This window comes from Copadichromis virginalis, linkage group LG19, assembly GCF_057382275.1.
Source record: "Copadichromis virginalis isolate Kocher_CV1m ecotype Utaka linkage group LG19, C_Virginalis_male_GT1.1, whole genome shotgun sequence".
Classification (NCBI taxonomy): domain Eukaryota; kingdom Metazoa; phylum Chordata; class Actinopteri; order Cichliformes; family Cichlidae; genus Copadichromis; species Copadichromis virginalis.
The window spans coordinates 27,266,109-27,282,634 of NC_140636.1; the positions used below are offsets into that span (position 1 = coordinate 27,266,109).

Consider the following 16,526-nt stretch of genomic DNA (forward strand, 5'->3'; position numbering starts at 1 on the left):
TTTCGCCTCAAAAAAAGCATTTTTTCTATAAACCTCCCAACATCATCCTCATTGTTTTCAGTGTATATAACTTGTTTTCAGTTCTAAAAACGTGACACCCATCTAGATTTAAGTCCAACACCTTACTTGAAATAAGATTAGAAATTGGCATTTCGAGACAAAATGTATTAAAGTTAGCATTCTTTTACTAGTATTAGGCAATCTTTTTTGTAATAATTCTCTATTTCTAGTGCATTTACCCCATATTCAAGACTTTTACCTACTGCTTATAAGACAAAAAAAAAAAAAAAAAAAAAAAAAAAAAGAGAACTATAGACTTCAAAAGCAACAACTTTATTGATAAAACCCCATAAACAGAGGGGACTACATAAAAGAAAGCCATTTTGCAGTGACTTTTTCCCCTGCCCAATCTAACACTAAACACACCTGTAACATATGTGCATTGCACAGGCAAAGTACAGACAAACACTGCTAGGCTAAAACTCCTCAACCTGTAACGTTTATTATTACAAAGTGCTTTTAACATGAACATTTGACCACATTCTTCAAACAATACCATAACATTATCATTAAGGATGCACAGTATTTGATTTTTCAGCTATATCTAATATTTTACAGTTGTACTAGCCAATACACAATAAAGCAATTCTTACTTTTATACCAAACTAGTCAGTCTCAGCTTAGTCAATTTACTCTTTCACAGTAGAGCCTATTTTCTGAATAGTCCTCTGTCTAAACTCATTAAAAAAAAAATAAAAATCTTAAAATTAACTAAAAGCGAGGCTGTCTGCACTGCACAAACCAAACACAAAATGCCGGCATGTTAGCCAATATTATTGTGCACCCTTAATTATAACACTGGGCTAACCTGACCAAATTACAAACAAAAATCAATCACAACCAACATGGACTGTAGTAGCCGTGGAAGGAGAGAGGAAGTGCTTTCCTATAGTCCATCTGACCATATTGGCTTTACTGGCCAATAAAAGCAGTCCACTCAGCCATGCTCTTCTTGTAAGATGATGTGAGATCTCTCTCATGGATTTTGTCCAAGAGAACCTCCGTCTGTATGACGGAAAGCAGAGTGGCTACACACTTTGGGTATGTAAGGTGAAGGGTGTAATAGTAGGCCATAAGGTATAAAGCACCCTCGGTAACCAAGTCTTTTGGAAACGTGGTTATTGACACATCTCCTACCGCTAGGATGCAGTTGGATGGACTCACAATCAGGACTTGGCAGGAGAGAGGACGTTTCATCAGATAGGTATTAGGGTCTTCTTGGTCCTTTAACACATAACACGGACATACTTTTGTAAGGATGATGCACTTTTGTTTCAAACACATAACTAAAGCTAAATTACAACAAAAGTTGAGGTTCTGAGAAAACACATCTGAAATTGCTACTTTTAATTATTCTCGATGGAATTACTGTTCACATCTGTCCAGCCTTCCTGAAAAACAGAAAATCAAGGCTACATTTAATTAGGTGTCATTGAGGTAATAAAAATGTGCTACCACGTAATGCATCCATGTTTGTATTTACTGGTCACAGAGATCTAACCTGTGAGAACCCTCATTCCAAAAATGTGTTTTAGGTGCCTTTTGAAGGCTTAGAACATATAATATGTGAATATAAAATACTCTGGCACTCATCAGAAGAAGCATTTTTTAATACCGTTGTCCCAAAAAGAACAAAAACAACTACTACATTTTACACAACTCACCTCAAGGACATGCACCAGAGCCTCACTCGCATCACGTGCCCTCTTTGGAGGAGCAGAGGTGGATGGGAACAGTGATGGCAGCACATGTAGGATCTCAAGAGCCTGTTCAGCTATACAGAAGAAAGAATCATCATCTCATTACCACACTTAAACAAAATCCTCAAGATCAAAAAAAACAAAACAACAACAACAAATATTTGGCCAGTGACAACCATCGTGGATTGAAAAGGTGAACAACAAGACACTAGCACATGAAAGTTAAAGCTGTAATCCATAGTTTAAACTTGTCACAGTAACCTAAAAAATGCTAAATGGTGTAGATAATTGTTGTATACTGTGTTTACAGTAGGCTAATATGACTTATGCTTGAATGCTAACTACACCTACATTGACTTACATTGCATTAATGTTAGTCTGTAAAACTTAATGCTGAGGAGGGGAGGGGGAACAAAAATGGATTTATCTTACATTGTATGTTGTGTAGTGAGCCTACACAACAACCTTTTCCTAAACCGGCCTGTTGGTTTGTATTTTTAGCCTTTTGTAGCGTTGAGTCTGTTTTCCCTGCGCGTAACTAGTAAAGGTGCGGCTTTCAGCTCCTTCAAGAAGGAGAGGGGGGGTGGGGGATTAGGCCTTTAAATTTTCAAATTCTCCTCCTCCTGTCCTCAGTGACATTACTTTAAGCATGTTAAAGCAGTAGTCCGTAAAGATCCAAACTATACTCTGATGACCAATAACACCAAAACATCATTGCTTACCTTTATCCATTCCCATTGGGGGCTTCAGCGTCTTTTTCCATACACCAAAAAACTGCACCTTCTGGCAGAAATCTTGCCATCTTCCCTTCAGTTCATTGATGAAGTTGGCATTTTCTTTATCCAAAATGCGATGAAGCTCCATCACCTATAAAATATTCAGCATACCAATACAAACATGTCAATGCATCACTGAGGAGCAAGAAGTTGGTATGATAAACATTGTTTGGCTTGAATCACATGGATTCAACAATGACTTACATGTCCAATGTCCTTGAAGCAAGGATATGCTTCTAGAACCTTTTTGTGTCTGTCCTCCTCACGAATAGTATTTGAATCAATGAATGCTCTTCTGGCTGAAAATTCCAAATCCAGGAGCTGAGAGACATCCTGCTGGTTTGGGTTTTTTCTTTTAAACAAAGTTTGTAGGGTCTTGTAGTGTTTGGCCAAGGTTGCTGGACAGTGGGTGTCTGTCATTAATTATGTCATTAAAATGACAAGTGTCTATAGACTATACTTTAATGGAGTTAAATCTTAAAAAAAAAAAAAATACAGCTCTGAACTTAACTATTAAATACTTATTCATTTTTCAAAATATTTACCATGTAAATGCCAATTTACATATGGTCATGCAATCAAATACAATTATATGTAGGCACACAAGTGCACCCCTATAAAGATGTGCCCACACACACACACAGCGGCAGTTGGATGGACTCACTATTAGGACTTGGCAGGGTAGAGGGTTCTTCTTCAAGTAGGTTTTGTGCTTTCCTTTTTCCTTAAAGACATAGCAAAGAGATATTTTGTGTCAGGGTAATACACTTTAAAAATTAGTTTGGAACCTAAATTAAAAAACAGTTAAAAAGAGAAAAGCCTCTAGTGAGGCACATTGTTTTTTAAAAACATTACTTTACAGGATATACTGAGTGGTTAGAGACAGTGATGTTGCACAGACTTATACTATAAACACACCACAGTACCAAACTCTTTAAATTTATAATATACTGGCTTTTATTAATACCAATACTTTATTAACATTAATTTCCACAGAAATGTTAACAAACTGATGATAAAACAGGAAAAATGTGATGTAGTTATCATTTTCTGATGACCATTTTAAAGCCTTTTACTTCCGTCATGTCAGGACTGCCATCTTGACTCAACATGCAGGTATATTTGTTTTATTTTTTTATGATGACCACACAGTTTGTAAATGTAAAGTTGAAACTCACCTTCTAACTCACTTGTTTTACTGGCCGACTCTGGGCTGCTCCTCCCTTCTGTGGACAGATCCAGAATGATTGTTGAGTCACTTGAATCCATTTCTTCTACGTCACTTGGCTGATCAAGACATCGCGTCTTGGCAGAGCTGCGAAGATTAGTCAGTTAATCAATTAGTTATCAACTATAAACTCAATCAATTCATATCTTTATTGTATAGCCATTTTCATATATACAAAGTGTAACACAAAGTGCTTCTTCCTTTCATGCTAAAACAGGTGAGGAAACTAAAGGCAGGTCACCAAATACTTGATTGATCACATTGGATCACTTCTTTCTTTCCTTAATAAAATGCCCAAACATGATTTTAGCTTTTTTGTTTGTCCTCTATCGTTGAAATTAAAATTGTCAGGTTGTGGACAAAAGAAGACTTTTGGGGAAAAACTTTCACAACTTTCAAACATCGTACTGACTAAACAACTTATCAATTAATGAGGAAAATGAATAACAGAATTATCATAGTTAAAATTAAAATTAATTAGTTGCAGCCTTACCTCTTTGAATGTCTCCCATCTGGAGTGGCTTTTTGGGGGGGATCTCACATTTTGCAGTCTTTTGTTTAGCTGTGTGTACACAGTAACCTGTATAGGACATTTAATACATTTTTCCAACCACTACTAAAATGTCCAACATGAAACACTTTGGTATTGAAGTGGATGCATTTCACTTACCCATGTATTCTTGATGCCTTGGTCCTGTAGCATAGGGTAGTACTGCACTATTCTCTTTGCCATTGCTGTAATTTCTGGTTTTGATGGGTATCTATGCGATTCTCCATCCCCTTTTGCCCTCAGGATTGCAATCATACTAGTCATGGTGTTTCGGATGAGCCGACATCTGAGCTCCTTTGACATTTTGCAGCTGCGCTCTTCACCTTTCTTTGACAACTCAAAGTATTGTTGGCGGACTTGCTCAAGCTCAGTGTCAGTGTGCAATACATATTCTGGATAGAATAACTTCACAACCTTTTCAGAACTTGTGCATTTTGAAGCAGTTGCATTTACAGTAGTGGATGTCTGTTGCTTGGGTGACTCATTAATGGAGGAGCTGGTTGAAGATTTTGAGTCATCTTGGCCAGATTCCTATAAAATAAATAATAATGAATAAAAGCAAAACGCAATTTTTGTGTGTGTGTGTGTGTGTGTGTGTGTGTGTGTGTGGAGAGGGGGGAATAGTGAAGAGCCATTCAACTCTGCCCACGGTTAAACTAGTTGTAATCGGACAAAAACACGACGATGCCAATTTTAAGTGGTGGTGAGTGACTGGGAAACTGACCTCCAGTACATCCTGACAGGCACGCCAGACAGCTTTTCTCCGTAAAAAGTTCTCTGGGCCTGGGAAAAGATCCTGCAAGTCTTCACGAGACAGGGTGCCCATCATTCCCTCGCTGATGTTTGCAGCTATGAACACATTGGAAGAAAAACATAGCAAGATGAAATTATGCCCTACAAAGGAAACTGCATGAGAGATGAGAATATGAAAGTTGACACTTCATTAAAATTGTGTTGAACTGAATTTTTATCCAGCTTTAGGTATTATTAAAGGAACTGAGCTTTTTGGAATGTAGTGGAGTACAGTTACTTCTTTACAAATCTACTCAAGTAAAAGTGTAAACTATAGTGCAGTAAAACTACTCTTAAGTACTTTTTTCCCCAAAAGTTAATCAATTAAATGTAAATTGGTAAATGTTACTGAGAATTATCCACCTCTAAGGATGAATAAATACACTTGCATAAGTAAAACAAATAACTACAAATGTTCCTAAAATGAGGAAATGATCACATGAAATGGAAGGTAAAAAAATTACTTAAACATCATCAACGACATTATTTATAAAATAATGTAATTTGCACACTTCCGTGTTCATACACCTATGTAAAACATAAGTCCATTTAATCTGTTTAAAAATAAATTTGCATACATTACCCTTTAAAACCGACACTGTGACCTCATCCAGTCCTTCCATGCTGTTAGCCTACTTAGCACACTAGTTAGCTTTTTTGGCGTTAGCTTGCCTCGTCCAGTCACTGTTCGGCTGCAACGTTACACAATATAAACACACCAAAACATTTAGAACTTTCGAAAGGAGTGTAATATGTACAAAAAATGAGCACTGTATAATACATTTTAACTTACTTCCAATGAAACGCGAATGCAAAGAACTCTGGGACAGTAGTGGCAGGCACGTGTCTACATGAACTTAAGATGTCCACCAGATCATTCACGACAGCCAGAAACGAAGTTCGTCTTCAATTTGCCTGACATTTCTTTGGCCCAAAAATCCTAAAAGGATGATTGATTGGTTTTTAAACCAAACAACTGTCTTTGTGCATTGCAAAATAACGTTAATTATTATAGGTTAATAAAAAAAATTTTTTACTTTATCCCCCACATTTACGACAATTTAGCAGGCGCGTTTAACCATGGGAACGAGTTATTTTACGGCACAACTGCAGCCCGCGCTACCGAATGAAACATACTAGCTTCCAACATGACTTGGCGTTGCTTTATATGCTACGTGTTTGTAGCATTGAGTCTGAGACAACTTTTGAGTCACATTAATACCATGCACAGCCGCAGCCCTGACTTTCGCGTGGTGTGTGGAATTGATGGCTGTCCGAGTGAGTACAGAGTATATAACTCTTTCTACTATCACGTAAAGCGGACACACGCGCGTCACCTTCTCGGAGTGGAAGCGGATGAGGAGGATGGATCAACCCGCCACGGTTTACCTGGAGCAGGTGAAAGGACGGCCCCAATCAACCAAACTAACGCCAGTTCTTCAGTAACTGACGAGGGCTCAAGCATCCCCGCACTAACGGTAAGTTATTTTAACAAAAGCCAGAGAAACGAGCTGCAGAAGCTGTAACATAATGTTAGCATTTACTTTGGCTGATCCAAGTACGTCCATTAAATGTGTTGTTTTTGACAGACTCATGTTGTACTTTTATTTTAACAGTGATGAGTGTCGAACTAGTTGTTTCGCTAAATTAAGTAACTCACCTGAAACGTAAATGAGAGCTGTGGCAGAAATGCAAAGCTGCAGTCTTGTCAGACTGGTTTTTTTTTCAGTCATCCGTTCGTTCGCTCCGGTGAATGCATCCAAACTTTGCAGAAAGTCCTATTAGTTTAAAAAAAGTTGATATATTGTTGAAATACGTGTTGAAATCAGCTGGTAAAAGCCAGTCAGCTAACTGAATAGGTCGCTATCATGTTTACATATGTGTTCAAGGTCAATTTAAGCCATGTCCACACGTACACGGGTATTTTTGAAAATGGAGATTTTCCGTTTTCGTTTTAAAAAATAATCCCGTCCACACGTAAAGGCAGAAATGAAGGAAAACACTGCTAGGAACATGCCAAAGCAACAGGTGGCGATATATTCCTAACCGTGCAGAAATGTTGGCCAATCAGAAGTCTAGAAGCCTCAGTGGGAAAAAGTAAACAAAGCTGGGGCATAGAAGCAGAACCGAGTCGTATGTGTGGAGGGACAGTAACTGTGTGTGTATATGTAAGCATTTAAACAGTGCAGAGAGTAGAATTAACAGTAACAGTATTGTAGAAATTCATTTCACCGAAATAATAACGTGGCGCACAGTGTGACGTCAAAAAATGAGCACACCTTTGACACTGCGTTTTCTCCATTTTTCTGTCCACACGTAAATGCAAAAACGGAGTTTTAGAAAATATCCACCCTGGCCGGAGTTTTTAAAAATCTCCGTTTTCAGTGACCAAAAACGCCGTTTACGTGTGGACGAAAGGTGCAAACGCATAGAAAAATCTGCGTTTTCAAAAATACCCGGGTACGTGTGGACGTAGCCTAAGAGAATGACTATTAGGCAAAGCAAACCAAAATTACATGATTTGTTCAGAGTTACTGTCAAAAAAAAATTTAAACAAACAAAAAAATACTCATCTTCACATTAATAGGAGCATTATAGTCAATATTACTTTTATTGTCAGTATTGGTCATTTTTTTTAAAGGTGAAACTACTAAATATAACATATTTCAAATTGTCAGTAACTTGTCCGACAGTAAATAACTGACATAACTAATTACTTTCATACAAACCAATCAGTAAGTTATTTTGTATATTTTTTAAATGAGTAATCAGTTATAAATAACTATTTGCATTTCTGAAGTAACAGTAAGACTACTGACAACATTAACTGTTACTTTTTTTTCTAAAACTATCTTTTGTTTTTCTTTTCTTTACCTTTTTTTCTTAGTAACTCAGGAGGTTATGTTTTTGGTGGCATTTGTCTGACTGTTAGCAAAATAACTCAAAGTTATGGACAGATTTTAAATTTTCAGGAAATGTCACAAATGGGCCAATAAACAAGTAATTTAATTTTGGGGGTGATCAGGCATGATCAAGGAATTTAAACTATACTGTACTGAACTCTCCATGTGCTTTGCTAGTCTTATTAATCTATTATCAAGTACTGCTTTGTTTGTCATTTTAGTTGTCATTTTAAAAGCTCAAATTAAAGACATCAGTCAGTAAAAATACATCTACCTTGTACCTTATGGGCATGAATCTAGCTAACTAATGAATGCAATATTGTTTGGTGATTGCTACCTATCAATGCAATTGTTTATTTCTGTTTTAATAGATATGTTTTTGTTATTCTGTTTCAGAGTGGATTTCAAGAAGATGGAGAGGGTCACCTGAATCTTGACATTTATAAACATGCAACTGCATTTCTTCTTCAAGCCAAGGAAACCCATCGACTGACACAGGTAATTTATGCCATTAATTTTCCATTGAATTAATAATAATAATAATAATAATAATAATAATAATAATACATTTTATTTGAGGGCGCCTTTCAGAAACCCAAGGACACCTTACAAAAAACACAATTAATAAAAGGAACAATAGTCATAAAAATAAGTTAAAATTACAAAACAGAGTGTGACAACAAATAAAATCAGCATTAAAGCGAATAAGCCAGTTTAAACAGATGTGTTTTGAGCTGTGTCTTGAATGTAGAGAGGGAGTCAGTATTTCTTAGTGCAGGAGGAAGAGAGTTCCAGAGCCGAGGAGCAGAGCGACTAAAAGCTCTGTTCCCCATAGTAATGAGGTGTGAGGACGGAACAGTAAGATGAATGGCAGATGATGATCTGAGAGGGCGGGAAACAGTGGTGATATGGAGTAGGTCACACTTTGTTGCATGGGGAACTTACTATGTTGGACTCCTCTCTGTCCACAATGCCACTATCATTAACTACGCTATTACCCATATGTGAAGGCAATGAGTTCAGTACAATAAATGATGGACCCCAAGATACACGGTCTCAAATTCACGCCACCAGTGATGTGCGTATCCCCCCATACTGTTTTATTATTAACATTTTAGTCTTATAAAGCTGACATGGTAAACCTGCTAGCAAACAACGCTCTACAACCTAAACAGAAACATTACATTAGCATCACTGCATGGTAGGACTTGCAAAACATAATTAAACACAAGTTGTTGCTGATAAACTCATCTAAGTGTTCCTGAAATTGCATAAAGTTGCACTTTATGAGGTAGCTGGAGTGGTATCAACATCTCATTTTCTGGTTTCCTATTTCCCAAGATCCCCAGACCTTGATAGAAGCTGCAGCAACTTAATCAGCAGTTTAAGGAAAACACTTTTGCTCCTCTGGCTGACAATGAAGGACAATGAAGACAGCGGCTGTATGTCTAGCTGTGTGACTCGAGCCCAGTGTGAGCCTGTATTTACATTTCAGTCAATAGAGTATTCACTCATCTGTTTGAATGACCTTGTAAAGTCAGTAATCCCTGCTTCACAATGAATAAATACATAAACAATGAAATTTCATCGTCTCACAGTCACTCATTTTGAAAGAAAGTGAGACAAGAGAGAGAGGGAAAAAGGAGAGAGGTGTGCGACTCTGATGCACAGTAATTCACTGACTGATAAGTAATTGCACTCTCGCAGAGTGCAGTGACTGCTGTTTGTTACTATAGGAAAGTGACTGGGGTAATGGTCCAATCCATATTGGACCTGTGCAGAAAATAGCAAGGTAATCAATGTGTCTGACCAGCTGCTGTGTAGCCCTGTATAGTATGTAATATATAGTACATGTTCTTGACAATGAGTTAGCAGAAAAGCTGAATGCAGTCTGCTTAAGTCCTGTTTCTGTGTGTATTTTTTATTTTTTTTTGCATCAGTGTTAGCTCCAACTTGGCACAATACAGCAGCAAGCACTGCACCCATTTGAAAAAGCAAAATTTTCAAAATAGCTCGAGAGATAAAACTGCTTCCAGTGTGCCCTGTCTGCCACCTGATGTTTTATTCAGAGATGAGTCCAGTTCACATCACTTCATTTCACTATAGTGATTTATATAGGGCCAGCTTGAACAAATGAGGATTTTTTTTTCCGTCTCCTCAACGCAAAGACAAAGACAGAAGGAGGAGAAAGCTATTTGCAATTTGGAGCATCAATAAAAATGCAAATAGAGGGAAACCATTTCTCAGCTGTGACAGTGGAGGCGTTGTCATTGCAGCGCCCAAAGACAGCGAGACGGATGGACCCACCCGTATCCACAACCCAGAATTCTTTATCTTTAAACTGTAACACTCAGAGTTAGAGAAGAAAAGGATGGGGGTTCTTTCTTTCTTTCTGCAAATGCTGCTTTTTGTAAAGATGATGTTTTTTTTGTAGTGCATGGCAGGGATTTTTGCTTCACAAGTGCAGATGTATACTTCACATCATGATGGAGGTGTCAGTGCTGGGAAGAGCAGGCCAGGGTCTGTCAATCAATCTTGCTCACAGATATGCTGGAAGGAAAAAAAGGATATGTGTACTTTGAAAGCAATATTTTAACGTTATAAAAAGGGGATTGCTGTGAAGCCTGTGTTTGCCATTTGGTAAGAGCTCATCCTTAAAGCCTTTTCTATTGTGACAATAGAAGAAGAATGCCTTGATGCTGCTTAATCATCTAGGTAAGGAAATCCCAGAAACTTGATTCTGTTTATCTGGACATTGTGTTTTCTGTGGGATACATGTTTCATCACTCATCCAAGTGACTTCTTTAGTCTCTCTTTCAGACTGAAGAGTGGAACTCTGTGTGGTCTACTGGCACAGAAAGAGTTAGATGTAGTTCTTGAGAATGATGTGTTTGATGACTGCCTTTTGTGAGTGTTTGTGGCTGCCTAACGCTGGTTTTATGGTCGAGCAGAGGTAGATCGCTCGATGTCTGCTCCATTGCCTGCAGTGAGCGCTGTTGCAAGATGGGGGCAGTGTACAAAGTATGTGCTACAACGGGTATGTGGGAGACTTGCTTGTGTGTTGGTCAGTCAGCCAGCCATGGAGAAGTTGTAACAAACAAAGAGCTGAAGTGAAACACATGAAGTGAAACACGTGAAAAACTTTTCATGCCTATTTTTTTAATGTTTGAAGGGGTTTTTTGAGGTTCTTCCATTCCCGGTGAACTGCGCTTTCACTCCCTGCACTATTCAGGGCCAACCAATCAACATTTTGCAGTCCCTTACATCATCCACTTCCAGCAACCTGCAGTGAGGGTCTTGCAGGAATGCACGGGAGCATGTCTGAGTTGGGTGAAAACCCGTCTCCCCATCTGTCTGACCAAAATCGTGGACATCTGCAGGACCGTAAATGTAGCTTTACTTGTTACGCAGAAGAATCTCAGGGGGGACAGTCGAGCAGAAGAAGCTCAGGAGATAAAACAGAGATGAGTAGGTGGAGAGTGGGCAGAGAGCTGGTTAGACAGGGAAGTCCGTTCCTTTGCAGGAGAGAATTCAATTCATGTTATTTATACAGCAACAAATCACAACAACAGTTGCCTCAAGGTGCTTTAAGGTAAAGACCTTAAGTTAATACAGAGAAAATCCCAACAATCAAACGATCCTTTATGAAAAACCACTTGGCGACAGTGGGAAGGAAAAATTCCCTTTTAACAGGAAGAAACTTCTAGCAGAACCTGGCTCAGGGAAGGACGGCCATCTGTTGAGACCGGTTGAGAAGGATAAAAAATAGCTTGTGGCATCCAAAGTTCTCAGTGTGCTGTATTCCATTTTTTTTTTACTCTGGGCAAACAACTGGGGGGAAACACACAACAGTTCAGTTAGTTAATGAATAGTACTGACGCTTACAGCTAACAAAGGTTGCCTGACTTCCACCAGGTTACCGATGACGACCTGGCAGAGAAATGTGGTACCCTTCAAAGTTAATGTGCTCAACGCCTGATTGCACCACTCAAAACAGGTGCGGGAGGAGCAGCTTGAGCAGAGAGTAACACCAAGCCATCTGATAACTCCACCAGGGAACCAGATGAGGGAAACACAGACAGAAAAAAGAAAAAGCAGCCCCCAAACCAGTCCCACTGAAACAGAACAGTTGCTGTCACGCAATTGGCTGATTAGATTTTTTTTTAATGAGAATTTGATATTGAATAAAGTCGTATTCACTCCTATCAAATGGGAACGCTCTCTTATGTAATGCACAGTTATTGTTTTAAATTAGTTAGAAAAAATAAAATGTCATGATTTTTTGTCCATTGTGTGTTAAATAAAGGATTATCTTATCAGTCAGACCTACACACGTCCTCTACATGATTCGGTCTTCAAAATTATCCAAACCCGCTGCTATCAATCAGCGAGTGAGCCCTTTAACTCCTTCTTTTCTATTTTCTGCAAGAACAAAAGTACAGACCTAGATTTGCATCTACCTGTGGCACAAAAACCTCATTACCTCACAATCCAGACGCTTCATCGGCTTCTGCGAACAAAGTGAGCAGCTGCTTGAGAACAGCAGAACCTTGAGGCAGAGGCATTAAGAAGCACGTGAAGTCAATGAGAGTTTTTCTTTTCCCTGACTTGGTGTTTCCATGCTCGCTGATTCTCCCGCTGAGGGGAGTAAGTGCACAGGTAAGCTCCCTGCTTATTGGTCAAGACTGAGATGGAAGAAATTCTTGATCAGCTCTGACGCACAGGCCAATGATTTTTTTTTTTTTTTTTTATTGTGACTGTGCAAACGGAGAAGCAAACGTGGTTGTTTCTGAGCTGGCTTGCAGATACCGACTCAGGTGTCTAACGCTTCTTACGAAGATCAAATGGTGAATTCTTTCCTTGAGGTGCAAAAGTTCTCCACTTATCCTGTTTTTCCGAACTGCTTGTCTACAAAGTTTTGAATATTTCCTTGAAAATTATATTGCTAAGCAGCTTAATAAACACCACCAACAACAAAGTCACGACTCCTACATCACCTCTGAAAGCTCGCACTGCTCCAGACAGCGAAACCTTCATAAACATCAGACGTACTGAGGCACTCTTGACCCCCAAGGGAGCTTAGGGATTTAAATCTAATCTGTCCAAACACCTTACTGTCTCTTCCCGTATTTTCCTTCCTCCGCTTGCCACTTTTCACTGTTTGTTCTGTGGCAGTGCATTTGTTTATTTTTGTGATATGTATGCAAAGACTTCCTGCATACATAAACCACAAACCCTGCTGAAAAAAAACCCTACCTTTTTGTTGTCAAAAACTGCAAGTGTGTGTCTGTGTGAGCAAGCACTAGTGTGTGTCCTCGCTGGCTGGCAGTAATGCAGTAGAGTTTAGGCAGAGTGAATGATCACTCTGTTTATAGGGATTTGATTGCAACCCAGAAACCAGGCCACATTCTCTGTCTGTCAGCTGCCAGCGAGCAGCCTGGCGTCAACATTTTATTCCCTGAAACTCTGCCTTTCTTCTTCCTTTTCGTTCTCGCTGCATCTCCCCTCGTCTTTCCTAATTCTTCTTCCCACTCCCCACCCTTCCTCAAGAAAATTATTTATTTGCAGCCACCACCCCCTCCTCCAACACACCCCTCTTTCTCCCACCCCCTCGCTGTGCCTTCTGATTTCCCTGGGAACTGAGCAGCAGCAGACGTCTGCCTTCTTTCTTCACAAAAAACAGACACACACATACAAAAAAATAAGTCACACTTGCATGAGCACACGCCTAACTATATATATATATATATATATATATATATATATATATAATATATATATAAATAAACACATACACAGGATTTTTCCATGTGGATTACCTGGGAATTACAACATCTGGATGTAATAATTTCAATATTTGTTTACTCTAAGCTCCCAGTCCCCCAGTATGTGGTAACAGAAGTTTATGAAACCAAATTAATTATGTGTGCCAGTTCCCACAGGACCCTGCTCACAGATTTGTACAGAAGATTGGAATGTTAGTCCCCTCTGACCTAAAGCGGTGTTTTCCACTGTCTATCTGCAAATATGCACCAGAAACTGTGTGTGTGCTTGTGTTGAAATGTGCCTTATTTGGCAGTTGTGTGTTTTTCATTTCTATACTCCTGGCAGCTTTAAGAGTCTACATATTTCACATATTTTGCACAGAAAAATTGAGATGGTTATGTAACAGATAATACAGTCATATCTTAGAATACAGTTAGTTTATGGTTAATGCTATTTACATTATACTAACAGATCATTATGGGGTGCACTGGTGACTCCTAAGGCACCAGTACAAGATCTTGAGTGATCTTATGCTACATCTGCTTTAGCTGAACCCAGCCAGAGGGTCTTCGTTCCAAATTATTCCCTGCTTCTCCATTCCCTTGCCTCCTGTTATCTCTCCGCTATTGACTCAAAAATAAATAAAAAATACAATAACATGCCCAATTACTTGATAGAAAAGGATGCTCAAGAAAAAAGCAGTCCACTTCTGATTTCAGCCCACGCTATGCAACACGTTTCCAAAGAAAGGTATGATTCTGTGCAAAATATTTATAAAAGACAATAATTTGTAAATCATTTAAAGCCTTTGTTTGACAGAAAATGGCTCACAGACAACATATCAGATGTTGAAACTGAGAAATCCTGTTTTGTTTTCTTTTAAATTTCTGATCAGTTTGCATTTTAAACAAACTGAGACATGAGCAACAAAAGACGGGAAAAGCTGGTAAGGACACCATTTACAGCACATCATAAATTAAAAGAAAGAAATCTCTGTATGCAAAGGGCAAGGGTATGGAAGCCTGTTTCTAGATTAGATTAGATAGAACTTTATTAATCCCTCGGGTGGGTTCCTCTGGGAAATTCGATTTCTGCCACTAAAAAAAAAAGTATCCATAACTCGAAATTTAGACTTATTAACTTGAAATTTTGAGAAAAATAGCTTGCAATTTTGACTTACTTTATCTAAAAATTTTGAGTTAATAATTCGAAATTTCAAGTTAGCGCTGCCAATCAATAATCTACGTGAATGATGTCGTTTCCTTGTTACCCGGAAGCTGAAGCCCTCAGCTACAAATGCTACAGCTAAGCTACCAGTATTACAGCCAGTCATGAACAGAGATGGGCAGTAACGCGTTACTTGTAAAAAAAATCACAAAAAATATTTTATTTTATGTGCTGGAATGTGTAGAAAATAGGTTTAAATGTTAAACTAATTTATTCAAGTCAGAGAATGTTGCATATAATTAAATTTTTGCTTGATGCATAAAGTTAAAAGATTAAAACTGTTAAAACAAGTTTAAAAAAGAGACTTTTCCATTTGATTACATTTTGTATGATGGATTATGTAGAAAAAGTAGAATTGGGCTGAAAGATCTATCGCTTTATCATCTCTTCAGGTTGTAAATCGTGTTTTTAAAAAGTAACTAAGTAATTAATTACTTTTGAAAATAAGTAATCAGTAAAGTAATGGGATTACTTTTTTGCGGAAGTAATCAGTAATTAGTTACTGATTACTTTTTTCAAGTAACTTGACCAACACTGGTCATGAATGCTCAAATTGCTGATTATTTTCAGCGTGGCTTTACAAATGATGAAATCCAGCTGAATCACATGCTGTTACTATCAGAAAACGTACTCTGGAAAGCACCAGTTTGTTGCAGTCCGGTTTTGAGCGCGCATTCCATGTAGATGATTGGCAGAGCTAACTCAAAATTTTGAGTTGCTTTTCTCAAAACTTTGAATTAATAAGTTGAAATTTATATTATGGATACTTTTTTCTTTAATGGTGGAAACTGGCTTCCATGCAAGGGCAGCGACAGTACTGAATGGCTGTGATTTACAGACCCAGAGGCAGGCAGCTGTTTCAAAACTAGACATGACTCTAAGATAAGATAAGATAAGATAGAACTTTATTAATCCCTCGGGTGGGTTCCTCTGGGAAATTCGACTTCCAAAAAGCACAGCAACGACCGAAGTTACAGTTACAGAATTGATATATATATATATATATATATATACACACACACACATATATAAATACAGAGACAAATATAAATAAAATATACAAAGGGGATAAATAGAATAAATAGGAATAAAAAATAAAAATACAAGTGAATTGCACATTTCAAGTATTGAGTCTATTGTACTGTTGACTATTTACAAAAAGTATCGCACAAGGTATTGTACAGTGAGGTAAAGAGGCACTACAGCTTAGTTGTTCCCCCCTCCTTTGTCCTCCTGTTTCCCCTCCCTCTCCCCTCCAGAGAGGAGTTAAACAGTTTGATGGCGTGTGGGACAAAGGAGTTTTTAAGTCTGTTAGTTCTTGTCTTGGGGAGAAGCAACCTGTCACTGAACAGACTCTTCTGATTGTTTATGGCCGTGTGCAGAGGATGCCCAGCATTGTTCATAATGTCCAGCAGCTTTTTTAGTGTCCTTTTCTCTGCCACTGTCACCAGAGTGTCCAGCTTCATGCCGACCACAGAGCTAGCCTTCCTGATCAGTTTCTCCAGCCTGGATGAGTCCCTCTTT

The 16,526-nt window shown here is 38.3% G+C and overlaps 1 protein-coding gene and 1 long non-coding RNA gene across 2 annotated transcripts; one reads left to right on the forward strand and one right to left on the reverse strand.

Annotated features, from left to right (window-relative positions):
- Positions 1-285: 285 nt before the first annotated feature.
- On the reverse strand, positions 286-6,185 carry LOC146686307 (uncharacterized). Its single transcript, XM_085440979.1, has 11 exons — positions 5,900-6,185; positions 5,690-5,798; positions 5,039-5,163; positions 4,435-4,845; positions 4,193-4,344; positions 3,715-3,851; positions 3,201-3,260; positions 2,741-2,934; positions 2,483-2,627; positions 1,725-1,834; positions 286-1,284 (listed from the first exon to the last, which is right to left on the reverse strand). Exons 2-11 carry the CDS (start codon positions 5,727-5,729, stop codon positions 973-975), a joined length of 1,686 nt encoding a protein of 561 aa, XP_085297105.1. The 5' UTR covers positions 5,730-5,798; positions 5,900-6,185; the 3' UTR covers positions 286-972.
- Positions 6,186-6,188: 3 nt separating this feature from the next.
- On the forward strand, positions 6,189-9,585 carry LOC146686308 (uncharacterized). The gene is made up of 3 exons (XR_014916698.1): positions 6,189-6,584; positions 8,406-8,507; positions 9,351-9,585. It is a non-coding gene; the product is annotated as an uncharacterized LOC146686308 (long non-coding RNA).
- The last annotated feature ends 6,941 nt before the right edge of the window (positions 9,586-16,526 follow it).

What these genes read in the sequence shown, in the direction of transcription:
- LOC146686307 (XM_085440979.1), bottom strand. Translation starts at nt 5,729, where the DNA reads ATGGAAGGACTGGATGAGGTCACAGTGTCGGTTTTAAAGG. An exon ending in CACAGTGTCGGTTTTAAAGG is followed by an intron (nt 5,164 to 5,689) that starts GTAATGTATGCA and finishes ATGTGTTCATAG; the next exon opens with CTGCAAACATCAGCGAGGGA. An exon ending in GTTATTCATTTTCCTCATTA is followed by an intron (nt 3,852 to 4,192) that starts ATTGATAAGTTG and finishes TAATCTTCGCAG; the next exon opens with CTCTGCCAAGACGCGATGTC.